The 26,437-nt window shown below is 35.7% G+C and overlaps 1 protein-coding gene across 5 annotated transcripts in view; it reads left to right on the forward strand.

Annotated features, from left to right (window-relative positions):
- EVI5 (ecotropic viral integration site 5) overlaps nt 1-26,437 on the forward strand; it is a 197,265-nt gene that overhangs the window by 158,173 nt on the left and 12,655 nt on the right. For 4 of the 5 annotated variants that reach the window (XM_028087638.2, XM_028087637.2, XM_028087636.2 and 1 more), the window contains one exon: nt 9,571-9,666. The exons of the other annotated variant lie outside the window; for it this stretch is intronic. In XM_028087638.2, coding sequence (XP_027943439.1) covers nt 9,571-9,666 — 96 coding nt within the window. The remainder of the gene's footprint in view (nt 1-9,570; nt 9,667-26,437) is intronic. 5 annotated transcript variants of the gene reach the window in all.

The following is a 26,437-nucleotide window of genomic DNA, read 5'->3' on the forward strand; positions in this document are numbered from 1 at the left end:
TTTTAATATTATACGCTACTCTTTCTTCTAAACAGTTGTTCAAGGCAAGTTAACATCATATTCGTCTCAGTTTTGTTGCAATATGACACATGAAAAACATGCTGCTTAGAGCTATAGAGAAAACATTTCACATTTTTACTTAATTCTTCTAGCTCGATGCACCAGCACATTTAATTATTCAACTTTTTAAAGAATATGTTGGAGTACAGTAGATGTAGGTGATGATATTTCTGATTAAAATGTCCGCTTTCTACTGCGACTTTATACACATTGCACAAATAAATATTCACTTATTTCCCGCTGACTATAGCATGTACTGATTTTCCAATCAACTGTAACAGATTATGTGACACATCTTGGGCACATTCCATCTCTACCTCCTTCTTTCCTGGATTACAGCTCCCAGTGGTTGCAGGGATAAAACAGATGAATGTGTATGTATACCTAAGGTCATTAAAAAACAATCCAAGTAGGGGGTGCCTGGGTGGCTCAGTTGTTAGGCATCTGCCTTCAGCTCAGGTCATGATCCCAGGGTCCTGGGATCGAGCTGTGCATCGGGCTCTCTGCTCAGCAGGAAGCGTGCTTCTTCCTCTCCCACTCGCCCTGCTTGTGTTCCCTCTCACTGTCTCTCTCTGTCAAATAAATAAATAAAATCTTTAAAAAAATAAAAAAAAACAGTCCAAGTGTCAAACACTGCTCTTTTTTGCTAAATATTTTACTAAATATTCCTCTACACGCATTTATAGTTATATTAGATAACATAGTTTTTTGACTGTATCAACCTGTTACCTAAAAAAAAACTTTAGAAAATTGGATCCCTTATTTATTGGCATATGCCCTCATAGAAGTTGATACTTTTAATATTCTGCTGGTCCTCAAATCGTTGGTTTTTCTTTATTCTTTTAAAAGTTATCTTAGTATTCAGTCGTAGGAGTCATATATATGGGATTTTTTCTGATCCTAAACATTATTTAGTTCCTCATCATACATTACTAAGCTTTAAAATAGTAATATCTTCTGTTTGAGAGCTAGGTTAACCAAGAAAGGGATTTGAGTTCAAAATGAACCACCCTCTGTAGACAGGGAACTGACCAGCTGAAACTAACATAGAAATAATACGAAGTGAAACTGAGAGCAGAATTGAAAGAAATTAATTTAAGAAACCTTACCAGTTTTCCTTTGTTTTAAAATATATTCACTCTGGAAATGTAGAGACTATTTGTAAATAAGTTTATGAGTCTTGGTCATTTACCAACATTTGCCATTGTGGTGGTAGTTAAAAGAAATATTTACCCTTTTTTATGTGTAAAATAAATTCTATAATGAGTCTAGACTTGTAAAATATTATTTGAGATTCTTAAAAGGTAAAAGTATTTTATAACTGGCATATAAATAAAATTTTGAATTTGTGTTTAAAAAATAGTTCATTTTCAAAGGTGGTACAAACCCAGTGTCTTTTAAGTGTAGGTCTACATACTGGCTATATCAGAACCACCACTTGTGTAGCTTTCAAAGTGTACAGATTTTTCAAACCCCATTCACAGATACTTAGAATTCATTAGGTCAGAAATAGATTCTTTAATCTGTGTGTTTATAAAACTCCCAGCCATAGTCATCTTTGGGAATTACTGTTTTAAGCATTTCCTAGGTTATGTTGTTTATATTATTATATTCATTTACTTAGCCATATTTTTTTAAAGATTTTATTTATTTATTTGAGAGAGAGAATGAGATAGAGAGAGAGAGAGAGAGAGCATGAGGGGGGGGAAGGTCAGAGGGAGAAGCAGACTCCTTGCTGAGCAGGGAACCCGATGCGGGACTCAATCCCGGGACTCCAGGATCATGACCTGAGCTGAAGGCAGTTGCTTAACCAACTGAGCCACCCAGGTGCCCCTACTTAGCCATATTTTTTAAAAATATGTTAGATAGGTTGTTTTTATTGCAGATAACAGAAAACTACATTCTGGATTTTATTTATGGCTTAAATAATAAAGGGGATTTATTGGCTCAGGTACCTGCAAAGTCCAGAAGTACGATATATTTCAGGAAAAGTTTAATTTGGGTTCCAGCTTGTTGCATTAGGCATGATTCTGAAAGCTCTGCTCTGCTTGTCATGTTTGAAAAAGATTTATTCATTTTTAAAAATAAAAGTCAAAAATCTAAAATAAATAAAGATTTATTCATTTTTGAGAGAGAACATGCGTGTGAGAGTAGGGATAGGGGCAGAGAGAGAATCCTCAAGTGGACTCCCCACTGAGCACAAAGCTGGATGCAGGGCTCGATCTCAGGACCCTGAGATCATGACCTGAGTTGAAATCCGAGTCAGCCACTCAACTGACTGAGCCACCCAGGCGCCCTTCTCCTTCTCATTTTTTATCTTTAGGAGGTTTTCCTCATTGTGCTAAAATGGCTAACAAATGAGCCTTATACCTACTTATAATATCCAGAGTAAGAAGCTATAACCCATAATTTCCAGTAAAAGTTTTGAGAGTCACACTATTTGAGCAAAACCCGAACCAGCTACAGTGCAAACAGATGTGATTATCCTGTTTGGCTTCAACCCTACCAACCAGGGCCTTACCTGTGGGGTTAAGGATGGGGATAATTCCTATCCTATGACCACTACATAATGAAGGAGAGAAAATAGATCTTGATGTAACCATAAAATCTACTCTAAAATACTATAGAGATGAACTGGAAGCCTAGTCTAAAATTATATTGTTTTAATGAAGTACTAATTTGATTTTAATATTTTTCACTTTCTTAAATTTCTAGTAAAATATGAAGAAAGTACTAATCTTAGAGCAACAGGTAGATTTTAGATGAAGAATCAGTAAGTAACCTGTGGGAGATAAATACCTCTTCACATATGTAAATGAACTACAGTATGGACTAAGTGCTTGCTTTCTGGTGGGGGGAGGGGCAGGCATGTATTGTTTTCTTATTGATGACTTCTTCCAGTATTTTACAATGAAAATTTTCAAGCATACGGAAGTTGAGTTGTATAGTGAACATCCACCACCTCCATTCTGGAATTAATATATTTTTTTAAAGATTTTATTTATTTATTTGACAGAGGGAACACAAGCAGGGGGAGTGGGAGAGGGAGAAGCAGGCTTCCCACCAAGCAGGGAGCCTGATGCGGGGCTCAATCCCAGGACCCTGGGATCATGACCCGAGCCGAAGGCAGACGCCTAACGACTGAGCCACCCAGGCACCCCTGTAATTAATATTTTTATCTATTTCTTTTATCCATTGCTTCATTAGATACTTATCCATCTACCACTCAAGCTGTCTTATTTTTTGATACATTTCAGAGTAAGTTAAGTTGTTATACTCTATCCTAATCACTTACACATACATTTCTTTAGGTTGTTTTTTTTTTTTTTAAGATTTTATTTATTTGACAGAGAGAGACAGCGAGAGAGGGAACACAAGCAGGGAGAGTGGGAGAGAGAGAAGCAGGCTCTCCGCCGAACAGGGAGCCCGATGTGGGGCTCGACCCCAGGACCCCGGGATCATGACCCGAGCCGAAGGCAGACGCTTAATGACTGAGCCACCCAGGTGCCCTGATCTTTGGGTTTTTGATGACCTTTTGACTAAGAGACTCATACATGGAACTCTATAGCTTAAGGCTTTAATATGAATTAGATTATTATAGACATCATGATGGTAATTGCTAAAATAATTACTGAAAGATAGATCCAAGAGTGAAAGTGAATTTAAGCCTTTTATAAATATTACTTTATGTTCTCTTAATGTAAAGTTTCTTTTATCACAAGATGAAAAGTTATACATTTAAGGTCTGTTCAGTGAAATTACAGAATTACCAAACTTGTTGATGTGTTGGAGCTCTTTAAGTTTGTCACTTACCTAATTAGTTTTGCTTAGGAAACCACTTAACTGGCAATCTGTTGTTGTTATCAGCTAGACTAAAAGAAAACGTCCAAGAAAAATCCAGGTTCCTGGTAAATTTATTAGGATAGCTGACATTTTCCCACCTGCTTATCAGAAAGAACCATGGACTTGCTTGAAAATAGAAAGCTATAAAAATTTTTGCAGAAAAGATTTTTAAACATTAGATAATTGAATAAACTGTCTCAGAAGTGAAATTAAATTGCCCGCTTTTTAGAATATAATAGTTAACTGGATAATTGTTTTGGCATTGTAAATGTGTATTTAGTTACCTTTAAAGAGGACCCTAAAGAGCTTCAAATCAGCATATTTAAATGAGAGCCCATTTGCAGAACATGAAAACCACAGACTTAGATAAAATGTTATTTATATATTTTAATTTATTAAATAGCATTTAGGACATCTCTCAGTTTACTCCAGTGTTTGAAATACCAGTTATATTCCCTTAAAGTGGACTGTTAAATCAGAATACCTAACTCAGAGCTTTCAGACTGGTGTGTCTATCACACTGGTATGCTTGCTGCTAATGTGTGTCAACTGTGCTGGGATGGGGTCACTGCAAGAGTGTAGAGCTGCTTATTTACCCTTCCTTTGCCCTCAGTTTAGTCAGTGTGCCTTACAAGTTGTTACTTGGGTATGTGTGTGTTTGTGTGTGTCTACAGAAATAATGGTTTAATGGGCATCAGAGATTTTTTTTTTGGTAAACTTTTGACTTTATGTAAAAGCTTTTCAGAAGAAACCTAACATTAAGCTTATATACAGTAATATTTAAATATAAACAATTATATGCATTGTGTTTCATCAAATATATAAAGTTTTTCTCTTTGAAATTCTGCCTTTTTTCTACAATGAATAGAAATTCAAGGACACCTGGGTTTTTTAGTCATAAAGTCTTTAAGAGGGCTTCTTTGACTTTCACAAATATCTTTCAGGAATCTTTTCCCCCCCCCTAAGTTAAAACATTCCATTTCTTTATTGTAAAATTTCTCAATTCTCTGTTTTTTATTAAATACTGCCTTTCCTCTAAAGAAATCTAGGTGTAAAATTTTTGGCTAAACCTTACTAAGACCCACCTTTGGAGGAAACAGATCTTTGGAGTCACTTAGTCACTTTTTGTAAAATAGATTTAATGATTCTTTTCATGCCAAACTTTTCTTTCATACAGGTTTCCCTATAGGAAAGAATTAGGTATTAATTATGGTTATTGGTCATTTGACAGCCTTTCAAACCTAAAGTATTTTGCATTCTTGAACTTCTCTCTCACAACATTAGAATTTACCTTGGACTTCGTAATTTTATTCACCCTGAGAATTTTATTTTGTCCTGCATGATATTCTTACTATGGGATATCCAAAATCCTCAAGAACTTCGCCTTCACTGGGGACCAGATTTAAAGGTAACTTTTCTAAATCTGATTCCAAACCACAAATATCTGGCCTTTCCATCTCGTCCACAAGGATTTCTTCCTAGTAGTTGATTGCACTTTCCATTTAATCAAATATTTCAAGGCAATTAATATGGCATGATGCTAAAATTAGACTCAAAAGCCATCAAAGAGGACAGCTGAACACATAACCCAAAGGAGTGATTCTCCTCAAATTTGTCCCCTTCGGAAATACATCTACCTACTCAGTTGTGGCTGCCATTCCTCATGTCACATATGGGAGTTAGAAAATACATTCTGTAAAAATAATGGCTTCCTTTATGTTAGTGAATATTCTTTTTTTTTTCTCTTTTCCACATTCTTCCTTTTCTTCCTTCTTGACTCACTCACTACTTATTCCCTTCTGCTTGACATAATCTTTTCCTACTTTGAAAATATACAGGACTGAGATGGAATAAGTCTAGAACCAAGGGAAATCATGGAATAAGGTAGTCATAAAACAGACTGAATTTGGGTGATGGGTTTATTAGTCTTTATTATGTTATTCTTTTGTTCTTTTTCTGTGTTTCTGAAATATTTAAAAAGGGGAGTGATTAAAAATCAGGTGTAGGCATAATTACATGTAAACAGTATTAGACAACTATAAATTGATAATATGAGTCATTAGCTTAGGGCCATGAATGAAAGTATGCTGTAGCATTTTATCTTCACTTCTTTTTATATTGTGATTCCCATTTAAATAATGGGGCTAAAATAAATATTCAAGCAAGACAGGAGATTTTTAAACAAATCCAAGAAAGCTAATTTGTTTGGTCCTTTGCATAAATCCCCATATATTCTTGCCTGCTTCAGTGTTTCTCATGTTTAGAATGCTAGAGAGAAAAATGTGTCAACTGTTTATGTAATTCTTAGGCAATTGTTGGTTCACTCAATTAGAAATAATATCTATTACACAGGGTTGCTGTGATGATTACATGTAAAGGGCGCAGAACAGTTCCTAGCACATTGTTAGCCCCAGTTTCTCTCTACCAGTGCTGCACAAGAGCAATTAAGTGTTACAGAAAATAGTTTGAGTAACTATTTTCTCAATTCTTCTGAGGAGGATACATAGTACCACTTTAGATGCATAGGAGAGAAGTTAGTTCATTGCGTACAATGATGCTTTGGTGTTAGGGCTTAATTACTTGGGGGAATCTCAATTGAGAAAGTCTGGTAAGTTCTCAAGACATGTTAGCTATTATTACTTTGGTTGCAAGTAACAGAAACCCATATTTAAACTGGTTTAAATAATAAAGGGACTTTATTCGTTCACATAAATGAAAAAACAGATAGCAAAGGCTTCGGAGATGATTAGGACTCTGAGTCAGTGTCTCTGCTGTTTTGGTTCTACCTTTCTCTGGTCAAATTAATATTTCTCCTTTTTTACTTTTTTTAATTGAGTATAATTGATACATAATGTTACATTAGTTTTAGTTGTACAACTTAGTTATTTGACAAGTTTATACATTATGTTCACCACAAATGTAGCTACCGTCTGTCCCATTACATTGCTATTACAGTATCATTGGCTATATTCCTTACCCTCTGCTTTTTATTCCTGTGATTTATTTATGCCATAACGGGAAGCCTGTATCTCCCTCTCCACTTCAGACATTTTGCCCAAACCCACACCCCTTTCCCCTCTAGCAACCATCAGTTTGTTCTCTGTATTTACAGGTCTGATTCTGCTTTTTGTGTGTTTATTCATTTTTTCCCTTTTTTTTTTAAGATGCCACTTACAATGAAATCACATGGTAGTTTTCTTTCTCAGTCTGACTTATTTCATTTAGCATAATACCCTCTAGGTCCATCCATCCATGTTGTCTCAAATGACATGATCTTATCCTTCTTTATGGATATATAATTATCTATTGTGTATATACCACATCTTCCTTATCTGTTCATCTGTTGATGGACACTTAGGTTGCTTCCTTCCTGGCTATTACAAATAATGCTGCAATAAACATAGGGGTGCATATATCTTTTTGAATTAGTGTTTTTGTTTCCTCTGGGTTAATACCGAGTAGTGGAAATATTAATTTTTTGAGAAACCTCCATACTATTTTCTGCAGTGGCTGCACCAATTTACATTTCGCCAACAGGTCATGAGGATTCCTTGTACTTCACATTCTCCTCAACACTTTTGTTACTTGTCTTTTTGAGTCTAGCCCTCATTCTGACAAGTGTGAGGTGATATCTCACATGGTTTTGATTTGCATTTTCCTGATGATGAGTGATGTTGAGCATCTCTTCACATGTCTGTTGCCATCTATATGTCTTCTTTGCAAAAATGTCTACTCAAGTCCTCTCCCCATTTTTTAATTAGATTAATTTGGTTTTTTGGATATTAATTCCTTATTGGATATGTCATTTGCAAATATCTTCTCCCATTCAGAGGTTGCCTTTTTGTTTTGTTGCTTTTTTGTTTTGTTGATGATTTCCTTTGCTGTGCAGAAAGTTCTTTATTTTGGTGTAGTTCCAGCAGCTTATTTTGCTTTTGTTTCCCTTTCCTTAGGAGACACATGTAGAAAAAATGTTCCTACAGCCAATGTCGGAGAAATTACTCTCTGTGCTCTCTTCTATGATGTTTATGGTTTTAGGTGTCCCATTTAGGTCTTTAATTCATTTTGAGGGGTTTTTTTATATATGGTGTAAGAAAAGTGGTTCAGTTTCATTCCTTTGCTTGTAGCTGTACAGTTTTCCCAGCACGATTTATTGAAGAGACTGTTTTTTCCCCATTGTATATCCTTGCTTCCTTTGTCATAGATTAATTGACTATATAATCATGGGTTTATTTCTGAGGTTCCATTGATCTATGTGTCTATTTTTTTTTTTTTGCCAGTACCATACTGTTTTGATCACTACAGTTTTGTAGTGTATCTTGAAATCTGGTATTGTGATACCTCCTGCTTTGTTCTTTCTCAGGATTGCTTTGGCTCAAACCAATATTTCTAACTAAATTTTCAGGAAAAAAATGTTTTCTTAAATACAGGCTTATAGCTAAAAATAATAAGGTGTCCATTGAATATGTTTAAGAAGCCTAGAACCTTTGGAATATAGTTGTTAAATTAGACAGTTCTTTTTTTTTTTAAAGATTTTATTTATTTATTTGACAGAGAGAGCACAAGCTGGGGAAGCAGAGGGAGAGGGAGAAGCAGGCTTTCCTGCTGAGCAGGGAGCCCGATGCGGGACTCGATTCCAGGACCCTGGGATCATGACCTGAGCCCAAGGCAGACGCTTAATCGACGGAGCCACCCAGGCGCCCCCCCCTTTATTTTTTACATAGGGTTTTATTTTTAAGCGATCTCCACACTCAGCGTGCATCTCAAACTCACAACCCCAAGATCAAGAGCCACATGCTCCACTGACTGAGCCCGCCACGTGCCCCTAAATTAGACACTTCTTTGCAGTTAGGTGATTATATGTGATATTCATGTGTTCAAATATATAAGAAATGTTTTAAAGCCTGTAGGAACTATAGTTGTTCTTTTATATCTACACGATTATTAGTTAAACTGCTTCAGCAGGCCATATTCTAGAAAAGACTTTTAAGGCAGGTTGCCACAAAGAGAAGAACAGAAAAACAAAAAGAGTGAGCTTGTAAGACTAATGCGATAGGATTTGAAGAACAGAGGAAGGGTGTATGAGAATGCAATCCAGGTGGGAAGGACAGTTAATGCAGAAGAGCAGTTCTGTTGGAATGGTACCCTGACTTTATAGAGAGCCACCCATTCTGTTACTGGAGCAGTTCTAGTTCATTCTTCCTCCTGCCAAGGATGTTAGGAGAAGGTATGTAGAAGGAAAGTAGAGCGTGTACTTGGCTGCAATTAGAGGGCCAAACCAGACCGATGTCCAGGGTCCCTTCTTACTGGGGATGGTAAGATAGCAATAGAGATCTCCATGTCCGAAAGTGCTCTACAGTACAACCCATTACTCTCAAGGTAATTTTACAGGACCTACAGCATATTTTAAAACCTACTTTTTAAAAACCTACCTCAAAAGGTACATTTCATAAGTTGTATGTGTTATAAACAACTTCCACTAAGCATTATTTAGAAATATTCAGTATAGTTTACTATAAATTATTTTCCAGAGATAGTTTGAGAACAGATTAGTTCAGAATTTAGCCAGTTAAAGGATATGCCCTTATGCTGTCCTATATCTTCAAATATTTGAGTTCATGCTGTGAAAGTTGTCTCTTGTTTTGGGTTTATTTTATTGTCACAAAACAGAAGGAAGAAGGAAAGCTTCAAGGACAGCTTAACAAGTCTGATTCTAACCAGTATATTAGGGAACTGAAAGATCAGATAGCAGAGCTGAATCATGAGGTAAGTGATAAATTTTGATCTTCACATATTTCTTTCTTCCTTCCTCTGTATTGTAACAACACTGGATTACTGGTTTATTACCGGCTATGACTGACTCTTTCATGATAAATATTTTCTGTGAATCCCTGTTTATGATTAAATAATAATATTTTAGAAAATTGTCTTTTTAGTAAGAATTGTTCTGTTCCAATATTGAGAATTAATTTTCCTCAAACCTTTTTATCATAATTTAAAATGCTCAATTAATATTTGCATGGCAATTTTTCTTTTTATTGTGATCTAAAAATCTTTGATAGTTTGTCCAGGTGTCATAAGTTATTTCAATTAAACTAAAGTTTTCTTTATACCTTTAAAATAGATTTGTGTTATTTACCGTTGTGGATAGAGGGAAGTCTTTTTACTCTTGTCTTCTTATTCCCTTCTTGGTGGTGTTACTGAGATTGCAAAAAAGGATACTTGCCTAATATCAGTTAACAGATTTCTTAGTATCTATAAACACTTTTTAAACTGGCACTACCTTGAATCTGTGAGATTCGATTCATGAAATTTTCAAATACTATTATTAAGTACTCTACTAAGTAATTTAAATTAATGTGTTTGACTAGAGAGATACTTTTTTGTTAATGTAGCTCTAGGTCAATTTCCTTGTCCTTTATTATTTTCTAATGATAAGTACTTATCTAAACATGAATATAAAAGCATGTTTCTTATCTTGAATTATTTGTACAATAAGGTTTATTCACAGTGATAAGATTTGGGTGGGTAACATAACCTCATTTGTTAAGAAAGAAACTCATTTTGACCACTAAATTAATTTAAACCTCAAAGGAAAAAGTTTGGACATTACTCTTTCCTGGTATTACACCCTTCAGTTAAAGTCTGAGTGTTTTGGGTAATACCTCCTGGAGGTAGTCAATCTAAGTAAATTCTGAATGGAGAAACAAAACATTAACAAAAAATGATAAATCTTAAATGTGGTTTAATTTAACTTATGCTGAAATTTTGGGGGTCATTCCTGTGATTTTCAACCATGATAGCATTTAAGGGATTCAAGATTATGTATAATCTTTACCTATTTGTGTACAGTTTTTATAATCTCTTCTGATCTAATAGCCATGTGTGAAAGAACAAGTTACAAATAAGATGTTCTGGAAATTCTTATTGTTTTGAGAACCCTAGAAATTATTCCTTGTGTTCAAAAGCTTTTCTCAAAAGGAAATTTTGACTAAAATATAGCCATCTCCCTTTTATAATTTTGACTTAGAGTGATTAGAAAGCTTTAATGTTGCTGAATTAAGAAAACTGTATAGGGATTGACTTTATTTCCAAGACTCGTCTAAAAATCAGCCAACATTAATTTTGCCTGTCATGTACCTTAACTAAAAATAATGATAATCTCCTCATCAGGATTGGCAGAAAACAGTTCATGAGAGGTCTCACTTTAATGTCAATTTTTTATGTGTGGCCTGTGAAAGTAATCTTTTGTCTTGCACAAACATGGAAAGAAAATTAATCGAGTAGAATTTTCTACCGTTAAAATAAAGAGCTATATTGTGTAAATTAAAAACTAGAACAGTTTGTGATGAGATGCTAATTGTGTTATTCAAAGTACGCAGGTCCTGGGCTTAAGCAGTCCCCAATGAGAAAATGTGTAGAGAAGAGGGTGAGTACAGTGCAGCTGGGGACCACACAAGAGTGCAGAGGTGAGAGTGAGCCAGCATGGCTGTGGGATTTAGAGGCCAGACTCGATTAAGAATTAATGTGATTAAGTTGTGGGAAGTAAGGGCAGATTGAATAGAACCAGCATATGGTGAATCTTCAAAGCTAGAAGAGATTAAATTTACTAGATAAAATGAAACCATAATAGGTCTTCAGTTAAAGGTTCCTTTTCATTATGTTTTTGGAGCAGATTTTAATACATTCACCTGTTTCAAAGTTTTACAACTAAAGAAAGGTTAAGTGAAAACAAGTGAAATTTTAAACCAAGATAATAGTTACAAGTGCACTGACTATACACATTACTATTGGTTGGACCAGCTTCTTAAGAGGGTTACATAAGGTATCACTTTATTACTCTAGTGATTTTCATTCTTGTGCTATAGCACTTCACAATGGGGAAAAAAGCCCATAACCAAAGTCAGTCTAATCTCTCCAAATTAACTTTTACCTTGTGTGTTAGCGCTTGCCAGAATCTTTAGGTTTCACCATAAAACTAACTTTCAAATATTAATGTTATATGTGAACATGTGACTGTTAGAAGTCACTCTATTAGCTGATTTTTATACTTCTCAAAATGCTGAGGGAAATGAGAGAAACTTAGCAGATCTATAAAATAACAATAGTAGTTACTATTTATTGAGTATCCTCTACTGGTCAAGCATTGTATCAGATACTTCATATTTATTATTACTAACCCTCATAATAATCCCACATAATGGTAGTATTCTCAGTTGAATAAATATGAAAACAGATTCACAATAATTAAGTGACTTGCCGGGGTTATACAAGTAGTAGTAAATTGGTTGAGCCGGGATTGAATCAAATTTGGCCTATCCTTTTCTGTGCTGTTTACAGACATTAGATTAGAAAACATGTCATCAATATTTAAAAATCTAAAGAATGGCAATTAATGACAGTATTTTAACTGTGTTGTTCCTCCCTGAAACATTAATTTGCATACATCCAGTAAGTGAATTCTTCAGTTGACCTAGCCATGGGAGCTCCCTCTCCTTCCCTGTTAGCATTGCAAATGGAGATTTATCTTCACTTCCTGCAGTTTACTGTGATCCATCCAAGTGCCTTCTCTGACTCCCAACCCCTGCAGTTCCTGCCGTCACCACCTAACTAATTATGCTCTTAATTTTACCTACTTCACATAGGAATGTTTTAACTTGGAACCTCTTACACCCTGCCAAGACCCTCATAGAAGCCACTGCGGAAACCCTTGCTGCCGCAGATCTGGCAAGAGCCTTGGTCAAATCCTCCCATATCTGTACATCCTGTCCTCATGGCATACATAGAAAAGAAACTGGATCCCAGTTCAAGTCTTTCCTTATTCCATCTGCCCCACCTCCTGCCCTTCCAAACATCTATCATCATAGCATCTCCTAGGCACTGTGTTTAGAACTAAATATAAAGATTGAAACACAACTCATATCCCTCAAGGGGCTCACAGACTAACAGCAGAGACCGGTATACAAATAAACGAATTGTAATACATAATGAAAAATACTACATTATAGTGGTTACCATTCATTTAATAATCACTCTGTGCCAGACACTGTCCTAAATGTTATACTTACATTGTTTCTTCACAACATTCCTTGAAGTAAGTAGCATCATTATTCATGTTTTACACGTAATAAAACTAAGGTTCTGGGGTATTAAATAACTCCCCATGGTCATACAGTAGTTAGTGATAGAAGTAGGATGTTAGTTCAGACTATGGGACTCCAAGCCCATTCATGCACTTAACTACCATATGCTATGCCTCCTTTGAAACATAGGAATAAAATGGTAACAGCATCTGGGTTGGGTTTTGAAAAATGAGACGAAATTTGTCACGCAGGTTGGGCATCAGGAACATGTAAGTCAGATACATAAACCAAAATTGTAGGTTCTAGGAATGAATAAGCCATGTACTTTTGCAACATAGGTCTGTCTTCTTATAGCTACTGACCACTGAAGACAATGACTATTTTCTAAATGCTGGGAAAGGGAGCTAGAAGAAGGTAGAAAGTTATTCTCATTTAGAAGCTAAAAGAAATATACTTAGGACTCATGTAGGTATAGACATACTGAGAAGTATAATCTTATGGTTCAGCCAAATTACCAGTTGACTAGGCTTCTCTGGGCCCTTTGGAGCCTTGCTGCCATTTATAGTATTATTTTATAGGAAAACGCATACTAAACAGCTGATTTGAAAATGTTTTTGAATATAGATTATGTTTTCACTTGTTCTTGATGTGATATGTTCTGGTGGATGTTGTAGGAATAGGTAAATTTATTCCAGTCTAAAGATAATTCATTTATGCTAAAAATTAAATACTTTTTTATTAAACAGCTTTGCTGAATTTTTATAATGTCATAATAGTTTTAATGTGCTTTATGTCCTTAAAATCTCACAAAAGTAATTCTGGTCCTATTTGCTTAGTAAGTTTTCTACATAGAGCAAATTTTCCCTTTTTTCATTATCTTTCTAGTGGTAGTTGCTAAACTGGGTGTAGATACTTGATGATTATTTTAATCCTCACAATTATCCTGTGAAAATTATTATTCTCATTTTATAGTCTCAGAGAGGCTAAAGAACATGTCCACAGTCACATAATCAGTAAGTAGCAGAAGCTTGAAGCAGGACTTCCATTTGACTGCAATGTATTAAACTTGGAATGAAGTAAAACCTAAACAAATTATATTTTTTTTAAAAAGAAAGAAAAAAACCTTTAGAGCATTTTTGTTCATTAATAAATACCCTGCCTTGTTCTAGACATAATGAAACAAGTTTGTAAATGATGCAGACATTTTGTGAGACAAAGGAAAGAAAACTGTAGGAATGTAATATGGAGCCATGAATAAGACCCATACAAAAATGCATACCAAAGAATATCTGTTTATTTCTTATAAGTGGACCTCAAGCTTGGCTCTAAGGTTTTCAGCAGTCAACACAAAAGAGGGGGAAACCTGGTCACTTTAAATATGTCAGAGAGAATGTATAATGAAAACAGACCAATTGTTAGGAGAGCCACAACTATTTCTGATGGTGAGACCAAACAACAGTTTCTTCATTGCTTCTCTGTGAACAAAACCTTCGAGTGTGATCAACTATTATAGACCAGCTGTTATCCTTAACATTCTATAGTAGAATGGGTTCATAATCATAAAAATTGAACAATTTAAAGAACAAACTCTTTAAAGACTTTTGATAGAAGTACAACATGGAGGAAAGTGCTCAGGTGACAAGTTTAGAGCTCAATAAATTATCACAAAGTGATCACACCCATGTAACTACCACCGAGGTCCAAGAACTAGACTCAAAGCCCCATTCATACTCTCTTGCAACCACTACTCACTCCCTCCTCTTTAAAGATAACCATGATCTCAACTTTAATACAATAGTTTAGGTTTTTGAATTTTATATAAATGGCTGCTTATACTATATATTTTGTGTCTTGCTTCTTTGGCTTTAAATTGTGAAATTTAATCATGTTATTTTACAATGTTGCTATAGGTTATTCATTCTCATCACTGTAATTTTCCTTTGTATAAATATACTACAATTTATTTATCTTTTTGTTGGTGAACATTAGAATTATTTCCAGTTTGGTCTGTTAAGAACATTGCTGCAAGTGATTATGCCATTTTACACTCCATGAGCATTGAAGACAGTTCTTATTCTACATCCTCATCAACATGTAGAATTGTCTGTCTTTATCAAATTTTAGTCATTCTTTGTCTGGGAAGAGGTTTCCCATTATGGTTGTAATGTGTACTTGGGTAACTTTTCCCCCAGCACCTAGAACAATGTTGCCCTGTAATAGATACTCCATGGGAAAAAGAATTTAACAAATAAATGATTTCAAAAGGCTTTGCTAATAAGGTAAAATAAAAGCTGTGATAGGAATGCTAAGAAGCTTCCTGATGTGCACAAATCAGTGGAGGGGCGCCTGGGTGGCTCAGGCGTTAAGCGTCTGCCTTCGGCTCAGGTCATGATCCCAGGGTCCTGGGATCGAGCCCCACATCAGGCTCTCTGCTCAGCGGGAAGCCTGCTTCTCCCTCTCCCACTCCCCCTGCTTGTGTTCCCTCTCTCACTGTGTCTCTCTCTGTCAAATAAATAAAATCTTAAAAAAAAAAATCAGTGGAAAGAACATTCCAGGCAGAAGAAACAACTAGCACAAAGACCTTGGGGGGAATGTAGTGGACTTCATGAGAAATCATACTAATGTGGCCGGTACAGTATAGTGGAGGGCGGGGGAGAAAAATGGTATGAGATAAGATTAAAGAGATAGTTGAGGTCAGATCCTATATAGTGCTTTATAAGCCAGGATAAATAGACTGTGTTTTATTCTTGGTTCAGTGGGAAGCCTTTGGATGGTTTTAAGCAAAGAGTGATGTGATCTGATTTGCCCTGCCTGCTATATGGTGAATGGATTGTAGGAGAGCAAGAATAGAAACAGGAAAATGGAGGCTGTTAATAGAGCAAAGGTGGCTTAGAAGGATGGGAGAAGTGGAAATGTTAGCCACATCCTTAGAAGGATGGGAGAAGTGGAATGTATTAAAGATATGTTTTAGAGGTTGAGAACTTGCTGATGGATTGTATGAGGGACATAAGATAAAACAGTCAGTGACGCCAGAGATTTTTGGCTTGACATCTGAGTGATTGGTGCCATTTACTGAAGTTGGGAAGGGTAGAATATCAAGAGCTCTGTTTTACAGTTTATGTTAAAATTGAGCTTCCTATTAAACATTAAAATGAAAATACGAGGTGGTCAATGGATATGTATGAGGTTCTAAAAAGATGGGGCTAAAAATAGGTATAGTAGTTATTGGCATATAAATGTTATTCATAGGTAAAGGGAAGAGGTTCTAGGAGCAAATTTGTGGCACTCCTGACCTGTAAGATCAAGAGAGCCAGTAAAGGAGATCAAAACTACCAGTGGGATGGGGGGAAAACTGGCGACTGTAGATACAGGAGCTCCAGAAAGGAGACTTTCAAGAAGGGAGCATTTCAACATAGTTTTTTTTTTTTAATATTTATTTATTTATTCATGAGAGTCAGAGAGAGAGAGAGAGAGAGAGAGGCAGAGGCAGAGGCAGAGGGAGAAGCAGGCTCCCCGCCTAGCAGGAAGCCCGATGCGGGACTCGATCCCAGGACCTGAGCCAAAGGCAGACGCTTAGCCATCTGAGCCACCCAGGCACCCTCAATATAGTTATTTTAATCAGATTATAAACTTCCCTGGTCCTCCTGAAGAATGAATGTATTAAGAAAGATATCTTCAGCATTTTTTTTTTTACCATTTATCAGAGAATGATGGATGATTTATGAAAAAAACTTGACAAGAGGAATTGTCACTGAACAATTACGGAGACCCCCCCTTCCTGAAGAACTTAAAGAAATGTAAGCTGTTTCAGGACAAAGCTGGCCAAAAAACAAAGCAACATAAAACACTATTATAGGGTGCTATAAATAACATACAACCCAGGTAGATGAAGCCAACTTTCATTTTAAGGATAGCCTTTGTGCTCGTTCCCAGTACCCAGGTCTTCTGTCACCCTGTTTTCTTTGTTGAGAAGACAGTTTTTTAAGTTATCATATGTTCCAAGAATCTTCTTTTATTTCTGCCAGCCAAATACAAAATTAGGAGTTTGAATAAATAAAAGGAAACCTAAAGAAAGCCCATTCTGAAGTTTGACTTAGAAAATATTTATACGTGAGTGCTCTTTTTTAAATTCTGATAACTGTTTATGTATGCTTGAGCTATAGATTTAGTAAAATATCTACCAAAAAGTATTTTGAATGCCCTGTCCATTATTAGTATGTTTAATGTGTATACTGACTTGTTATTAAACTAGAATTTTGGAAATGAGGAACTTTCAGAATCAAATGACAGACTACCCTTTTGTAACTGTGAATCTTTTTTTTCCTTGCTCTACATTCCCAGTTTAAAAGTAGTTAGTAAAATCATTTGAATTTGAATTTATTTTATTTTATTTTTAAGATTTTATTTATTTGAGAGAGATAGAGATAGCAAGAGAGAGCACGAGCAGAGAGGAAAGGGAGAAGCAGACCCCAGGCGGGGCTTGACCCCAGGCGGGGCTTGATCCCAGGATCATGACCTGAGCCAAGGGTTACGCTTTAACCCACTGAGCCACCCAGGCGCCCTGAACTTGAATTTTTTTAAAGAAGCTTAAAGACTCATTTAACATTGATCTTCATCTAGCATTAAAATCAGAATATTAACGGTAGAAAAGAACTTAGTAATTTGGCTCTAATTATTGGCAGTTATTTTTTTCTCTTTATTTCAAACTGAATAATAATATTTTTGTTTTTTTAACTGTATGCTTATTCTGTATTGACTGTTTCTACCAGTCTTTATTTCCTTTTAAATCTTGCAAAACCCCAAGTATATTACCTAGTTCATGGAGGATAACCAGAAAAGAATTGATATTTTTACAGACTGCATTGATAGCAACAGTGTACTGGTGGAGGCAGAAATAATCTTTTGTATTGATGTCTGTTGATAATTGAATCTTAATTTTAGAATTATTGTTTTAAAAAGTTTTAATACATGGAGTTACAAGCTTTCATGCATATTGTTACGGTAAAAAGTGCCCAGTTTCCCATTGTGGCAACTTCTTAATAAAAGAACATATTCCCTTAAATTTGTTTTTTCTCTAGTTAAAGCAATGTAAAATATCATGCAGGAGCTCACAAAAGCCTCACTACAGGAAAATTGTTTTTTTTTTTCTGCTGCGAAAAGGTCTTATGTAGATAATGAGAGATCATATTTGTACTCCTATGAAAATTGCTTTAAGGCTCTTCAAATTAGGGACACCTGGGTGGCTCAGTTGATGAAGCATCTGCCTTCGGCTCAGGTCATGATCCCGGGATCCCGGGGTCCCTGCTCAGTGGGGAGCCTGCTTCTCCTTCTGCCTGCCGCTCCCCCTGCTTGTGCTGTCTCTCTCTGAGAAATAAATAAATAAAAATTTTTAAAAAAAAAAAGCTCTTCAAATTAAATGTTTAGCTCTGGGCACCTGGGTGGCTCAGTCGTTTAAGTGTCTGCCTTGGCTCAGGTCATGGTCCCGGGGTCCTGGGATCAAGTCCTGCATCGGGCTCCCTGCTCCATGGGAGCCTGCTACTCCCCCTTGCTTGTGCTCGCTTTCAAATAAATAAATAAAATCTTCTAAAAAATGTTTAGCACTGTTTTTAAATTTTACAACCTCCATTTATAGATTAAAAATCCATTCTTAATGACTTCTTTAAATGGGTGTTGTTATTCCTATTCCTCTTGTATGTTCCATTTAATCTCACATAATTAGTTTATCTTATTTGAAGTCATAAGATAAAAACTGTACAGTGTACAATATTTAATGCCTACAATAATATCACTGTGTAGAAGACATAAAGCTGAGATTTCAGATTCACATTTTTTTAAGCCAGGCATGTTCTTAAAGTTTATCTAGTTTTTCACTTGCTAAATGAGGAAGCTGAGGGCATAAGAGTTAAGGGCCTTACCCGAAGTTACACAGCTAGTTGGTGGCAGAGACGGAACTACTGCCCCAGCATTCGGACTGATCTGCTACATCCCTCTGCCCGGCCACAGTCCTGCCAACCCACTGAATTATCACACGTGAGTTGTAGGAGGAGTTCCACTAGGGTTTAATTAAATTAATTACTTCTCTCAGATGGGAACCTAATGTCTGGTTAGTAGAACTTTACTACCACCTAGTATTCTTTACTTTTCTTCCAGCGTCAGGTTCTGGATTTCTCTTCCATCTGAAACTGGAGAATTGGTGTGACTTGACCCTTTAGATTCTGCTTCAGTTTCCAGTAGGTGCTACTAAAATCTTAACTTTTAAATATTAGATGCTTTTCTGAAAACAGAGGCAACTGAGATTTTCTAGCCAAATTTGACATCCCCAGAAACATAGAACTAGATAAAAATAGTTAACCCAATTTCATATATACCTATTATTTAAGAAATACAAGTTTACCCAAGGACATAAATCAGATCAGCTATTCAGTACATTCTGTTGCAAGAGTTTATTATTTAACTTGTGACCAAACTTCCAGCAATTGTTTCTAGATTAATTTTTTAAAATCTCCAAGGCTGTACATCTTTCCATTTATTCTTTGCCTCCAAAAAGAATATATAACACAGAGGAAAAACTATAATAATCCCACACAGGGTACCTTACTTTTTATTCAAGACTTTTAGACCACTTTCCAGTTTTATGCTGTATTCATAGAAGGGGGCATGTTCGACCCAATTACATACCTCTATGCATGTATCCTATTCCTACTATAGGTAAAAAAAAGATGTTTAAATTTGCTAATGAAAATGTGTGTTTCTGATGATGATAATTTCATTGAAGAACTAGAGTTGAAACCTCAAACATGACAAAAAAGATGGGTCTGGTAGAGGACAGTAAGGTGAGATAATGAAATCACTTAAGGAAAATTAAAAATAAAAAGGTAAGAAAAGGAGTTAGACCCTAGAGAGGATGAGATACCCAGGAAAGAAGCCTCTTAGGGGTATTGACTAGGGAAGGATAAGCCTCAAAATAGTTGAGATTTTTAGGATGAAATCTGGGTAAGCAGCCAATTTAGAGACTATAGAATCAATCAGAAATGAGGGATTTGAATCTGGTACTCAGAATTAAAGGACCAAGTAAGTAACCTTAAGAGACAATGTTCCACTGGCCAAGGAACAAGACCTGTTAGAATTGTAAAGTCAGACTTGGATACAAAGCTGGGTCAGATGGGATATTTTTCTGATATTGTGCCAAATGCTATGCAAAGTACAGTGTAGTCTTACTCTCAAGGAATTTACAATCTGAAGGGGAAAAGTGGAACAGTTAATTTAACAAAGACTGTATGGTTGATACTGATAGTGAGTACTTAATAGTTCAGAGATGGGAGATAGCACAGCACATAATTTTGATTATTTTGGTTAAGAGTTGTACTGTCCTTGATGCTTAGGGACAAGCCAAAATGTGAGCTCCTTGATGGCAGAGATTGTTCCTTATTCAGCCTTATATTTCTTAGAGTCTTTCAAAAATCCTAACACAGTGCTATGAACTCATGGATTCAGTCAGTTCTCTTGGTATTCAAATTGTCTTGAATCTGACCAGTGGAAACTCTTTCAAGTATTTATATCTTTTTTTTTTCTCTCTCTCTTGCTCTTCTTTTCTTTCCTTTCCTTGTCTTTTCTCTTCTTTCTTCAACTAGTATCTGTTTTTTTTTTACAAACCCATTAGTCTTTGAGCACATCTGTGTTTTCTGGTACAAAGTGGCAAGGTTTTTTTTGTTTTTGAGTTTTTTTAAGATTTTATTTATTTATTTGAGAGAGACACAAAGATAGCGATAGCACAAGTGAGCAGGACCGGGGAGGAGAGGGAGAAGCAGGCTCCTTGCTGAGCAGGGAGCCTGATGTGAGACTTGATCCCAGGACCCTAGGATCATGACCCTCATGAGCCTAAGGCAGACGCTTAACCGACTGAGCCACCCAGGTGCCCCACTAAGTGGCAAGTTTTTAAATAGTACTTCACAGTAAACGAGAATAGCTAGATTTTCAAATGCATTGTAGTGAGACAATGTCTATTAGTACTAATCTATAAATTGCTTAATAAGTGGTTCCAACAAGTAGATTAGAAATGGAAGTCATAAAAAAACCACTTAAGGGAAACTGGATGTCAGGTACCACTTAGGTTTTGAGAAGTAAAGGCAGATGATAATAAGTGTTTCCTTTTTTTTTTAATATTGATTGATTGATTTTAGGGAGACAGAGAGTGGAAGAGGGCAAATGAGGGGAGGGACAGAGGAAGAGGAAGAGAGAAAATCCTCAAGCAGACTCCTCGCTGAACGTGGAACCCGACTGAGGGCTCGATCCCAGGACCCTGAGATCATGACCTGAGCTGAAATCAAGAGTTGGCCACTTAACCAACTGAGCCACCTAAGTTCCCCAATAATAAGCATTTCTTAAAGGAACTAGAACTAACTATAACACCTATAGTGACAGGTTTTATAGTTGCTTATAGCAGTTCTTAAATAGATTTCATTGACTAAGGATAGGAGAGACTTATTCCATTAGCATTCCCATGAAAACACCATCTAATAACATATTCTTCGATCTTAGACATGAGAAAAATAAGATATAAATGCTTAAAACTATTTCAGGTGTGCCTCGGTGGCTCAGTCAGTTAAGCCTCTGATTTTTTATTTCAGTTCAGGTCATGATCTCAGGGTTGTGAGATTGAACCCTGCATTGGGCTCAGCACTGGGCATGGATCCTACTTAAGCTTGTCTCTCTCCCCTGCAATGAATTACATGGTTAATGGTTGACTTAAACCACACACATATAAACCATATAATTTAAAAAAAAAAACTATTTCAGTAATATGTATAATACCAATAAGATTTTAACATGACTACAGAATTAGATGTACTTGTTAACATTTAAGTGAAACTAATAGGATATGCTTAAAGATTTCATTCAGCCTGATGTGAGCAACCAAATGAGCTACAGTTTTAAAGTCCAGTGAACTTAACTTGTATACTCAGGTTTCAAGACTTGTGTATTCATTTTTAAATTTTTTCATTTATTCAAAAGCTGATCATCCTGGGGCTCCTGGATGGCTCAGTCGGTTAAGCGTCTGACTCTTGATCTCAGCTCAGGTCTTGATCTCAGGGTCATTGAGTTCAAGCCCTCTGCTGGGCTCCAGCTGGATGGGAGCCTACTTAAAAAAAAAAAAAAAAAAAAAAACTAATTATCCCTACTCTTCATGTAACTCTTACTTTCTCCTTTCATTATCATGCCAGTATTTCTAAACACATCCATAATAGGGAGAAGAGAGGAAAAATTATAGATATATGTGTAATTTATCAAATTCTTAATAACAGTTCCAGATTATTTTGTTTGTTTGTTTAATTTGATGTTTAGTTTTGTTTCTGAATTTTGTGTCTTTGTTCTCCAAAAAGAATTTACTACACATGGTTGAGAAACTATCAGTTTTGGAACACTGGGCTTAGAGTTAGGAGACCTGGATTCTAGGCCTAGTTCTACCACTGATTAACTGTGTGCCCTCAGGATGCCAATTTACTTCATATATTCATCAGTCTGAGCATTTGGACATCATTTAGCTCCCAAGCATGCCTCAGGCCTTGCCTCATTTACTGCATCCTAAAGCAGTAATGCTAAATAATCTTTAAAGTGCTTTCCATCCCCATCGTGTGCTAGGTATCTAAAAGTCATTGTCCCACTTGTGAAGGAATTCAGACTGGTACGGAGAACAGTCTGTATGGACAGTGCTGTGGTAGAACCACGTGGCACCATGGCCTAGAAATGTATCCAAAAGTCTCTGGGTGTGGGGCTACCTAAAGTATGTCGAAGGAGGAATAGAAGATAGCCAGGACGTGCAAGACTGTTGAATCACAGACCTGTACCTCTGAAACAAATAATACATTATATGTTAAAAAAAAGAAGATAGTAGGAGGGGAAAAATGAAGGGGGGGAAATCGGAGGGGGAGATGAACCATGAGAGACTATGGACTCTGAGAAACAAAGTGAGGGTTCTAGAGGGGAGGGGGGTGGGGGGATGGGTTAGCCTGGTGATGGGTATTAAAGAGGGCACGTATTGCATGGAGCACTGGGTGTTATAATGCAAACAATGAATCATGGAACACTACATCAAAAACTAATGATGTAATATATGGTGATTAACATAACAAAAAAAAGCCAGGAAAAGGAGAGTAGAAGAGTATTTAGGCAGAGAGGCCATCATATGCAAAGGTTTGGAGGCAAATAATGAGCTCAGGAGAGAGAGAAGGAGCAGCTATAAAAATAATAGGGAAATCAGTAGAGAGGGACACTTCTGAAACCAGAGACTTAGCCTGATCAGTTTGTCGTCTGTGGTTCTGAAAATAGCTTTCAGAGAGATTGATCTGATGGCTGAGGGTAAAGCTTTCTTAATCAAACGAGAGGAAATCCATAAAATAGAGTCTTTTTCCTTGATTATGTTTTGAATTATATTCTCTTTAAGACCTTGGCCCAAACAATGCATTTGAGAGCCAGTTTGAATCTTTTCAGTTTAATTTAGGTATTCTCTTCCTATTATTCAAGCTACCCAATACTTCACACTTGTTTTTTAGTGCTATATATTCTTAAATCTAAAAGTCCAGTTTCTTCAGCTATGCCAAGATTTTGAAATATAGCCAATCACTTTTAAAACCTTTTTTTCTTTTGCAACAAGTAATTCAGTTTTAAAATGCTAGTTTTTAAAAGAAATAATAACACCATATTGACAGTTTTTCAAACTAGGAACGTTTGTAAATGTGTTTACAAACTTACTAAGTGTCAACTAAAGGAGAATTGATAAAAGATGAGCTAGCTCCCTCAGATTTACAAAAACTAAAAATTTTAAATTGTGGTTGGAAGTCTTTAGTGCACTAAATCATGTGCTTTTCATGGACCCTATCTCACAGATGCAGTTGGACTTAAGATAATCAGATTTTCACTCCCCACGAATTGGACAGCTAAAATGTCATACCAATAATATGTGTCAAGACTTAGTGTTACTTTGCTGCCTGTCTGATTTAAGTTGTTGTGGTCAGTCTGAGGAACCTGTGATATGATAAGATAGCATTCATGAGGTCATGTGGTTTACAAGTGCCCAATCTTAACTAAGCAGCCTATGAGTACCCCAGAATGAGGAAGAGAGGGATACTAACCTTTTCTGTTTGAAAACTCATTTTGTGTTCAGTGACAAAATAGTGTAGGTCTGTGGCTATACATATATATTATGTATTTTTAAAATTATTTTTCCATCAGTAGTTAATTTTAGTTTCTGGAAAAAACTGAATGTTACAAATGCATTCATCTCCTTTTACTTCATACTTCTGTCTAAAGCATTAAACTTTTTACTGCAAATATTTTCTGCCTATTAAAATGAAGCTGGGGAAGGTAGCCACCACTTCATTTTTTCTGTTGAGGAAAAAATTGGGTGTTGAAGATTAACATTGTTGGTGAATTTTTTTAAATCAATTAAATTTTCTACATTTCCTAGATAGAAAATTATTTACTTTCAATGTGGCAATATCTCCATTGGAAACATACCCACAAAATATATGTATTTAAAACAGGTTTATTTGAGATATAATTCACATACAGTACAGTTCACCCATTTTAAGTGTACAATTCAGTAATTTTTAGTATATTCACAGAGTTGTGCAGCCATTACCACAATTTTAGAATGTTTTTATCACTCCAAAAACTAATACCACTCCCATTAGCAGTCATTCCTCATTTCCCCCATGCTCCCTTCCCCCAGCCCCAGGCAACCACTAATCTACTTTCTGGCTCTACAGATTTCCCGATTCTGGACATTTCATGTAAATGGAATTATACAATATATGGTCATCTGTAACTGGTTTCTTTATTAGCATAATGTTTTCAAGGTTCATTCATGTTGGAGCATGTATCAGTACTTCATTCCTTTTTATTACCCGATAATATTGTATCAAATGGGTATACCACATTCTCTTTATCTATTTATTGGTTGATGGACATTTGGGTTGTTTTCACCTCTTGGTTCTTATAGATAATGCTGATGTGAGCATTCAATGTACAAATTTCATTGTGACCATATGTTTTCATTTGTCTTGAATGTTACTAGTGGAATTGCTGGGTCATATTGTCACTCTGTTTAATTGTTTGAAGAACTGCCATACTGTTTTCCAAAGCAGCTGTACCATTTTACATTTCCACCAGCTGTGTATGAGGATTCCAATTTCTCTGCATGCTTGCCAATACTTGATATTATCTCTCCTTTTTGTTACAGCCATCCTAATAACTATGAATGTCATCTCATTTTGGTTTTGATTTGTGTTTTCCTGGTCTGGTGGCTAATGATATTGGGCATCTTGTCATATGCTTATTAGCCACCTATATCTTCTTTAGAGAAGTATTTACTCAGATCCTTAGCCCATTTAGTAATTGGGTTGTCTTTTTATAATTGAGTTGTAAGAGTTCTTTATATATTTTAGATATAAGTCCCTTATCAGATAAATGATTAAAATTTGGGTAATAAGATAGACTGAGAAAACCTATGATCTTAGCTTAGAGAAGAATGATTCCTCTTAATGGTTCAATCCAGATAGAAAAGAAGTACTTTGTTTTGATGAGGATGTTTTACTAAACATTTGAATTTTTTCAGTGCTTCAGCTGAAGGTTAAATCAAATGAAATGTACTTTGATGTAGCTTTAAAAGTTCAGAGTGAAACAAGTGTGAAGTGATTTATTTCCTGTAATTGGTCATAAATTTACATAGAAGCTCATATATTCCTAACCTCATCACCACTGACATTATAGTACCTTCTAAATAATGTTAATGGTTTCAATTTTATCAAGATGTGTCAGCTGCCAGGAAGAGTACCATGCAGTTTCATTTTGTTTGCTGTAGTATACTGGATAAATCTAAGTATACACTATAGAAAGACTTAAGAGTTCTTTGTAAAGGACTTAACTCTTCCCCCTCTCTCCTTCTCTGGTAACAAATGCACAGTATAAATTTCTTCAGTGCCAGACTTTCCTTTCCACCTTTTTCACTTATTATTATGGGTACATATATTTTCTTTGCTTTTAAAAGCATGAGTTTTAACTACTGCATTTTATACATTTAACACAGAATCTGTATGTTTTTTAAATTTTAAGTGCTTTATCTGGTTTTTAAAAAATAATTTACTTAGCTTTAAGCCAGAACCACTTTCAACATTGCCTATTTTGTATTATTTCAAAAAAATTCTTGAGTTTTTCAACTTAATCTACTTTTAAGTACTCTAGGTCTGAATTTATGTTCCTGTCTATGTAATACAGTGATCAAAAAGTCATGACCTCCAATTGATTGCTTTTATTGGTTTCCTGTTCTGATTCACTGGAAATCTTTTGGTGTGGGTGCTTATGGCTAGTTTTAATCTTTGTCATGTGTCCAATTCATTTTTGAAAGAAGCTGATAATTGAGAATTAATCTAGCACATCATTTCCCTTTTACATTTTGA

The sequence above is a fragment of the Eumetopias jubatus genome, unplaced genomic scaffold, assembly GCF_037043125.1.
Source record: "Eumetopias jubatus isolate StellerSeaLion01/CBP00866 unplaced genomic scaffold, mEumJub1_p1.0 scaffold_4, whole genome shotgun sequence".
Classification (NCBI taxonomy): Eukaryota; Metazoa; Chordata; class Mammalia; order Carnivora; family Otariidae; genus Eumetopias; species Eumetopias jubatus.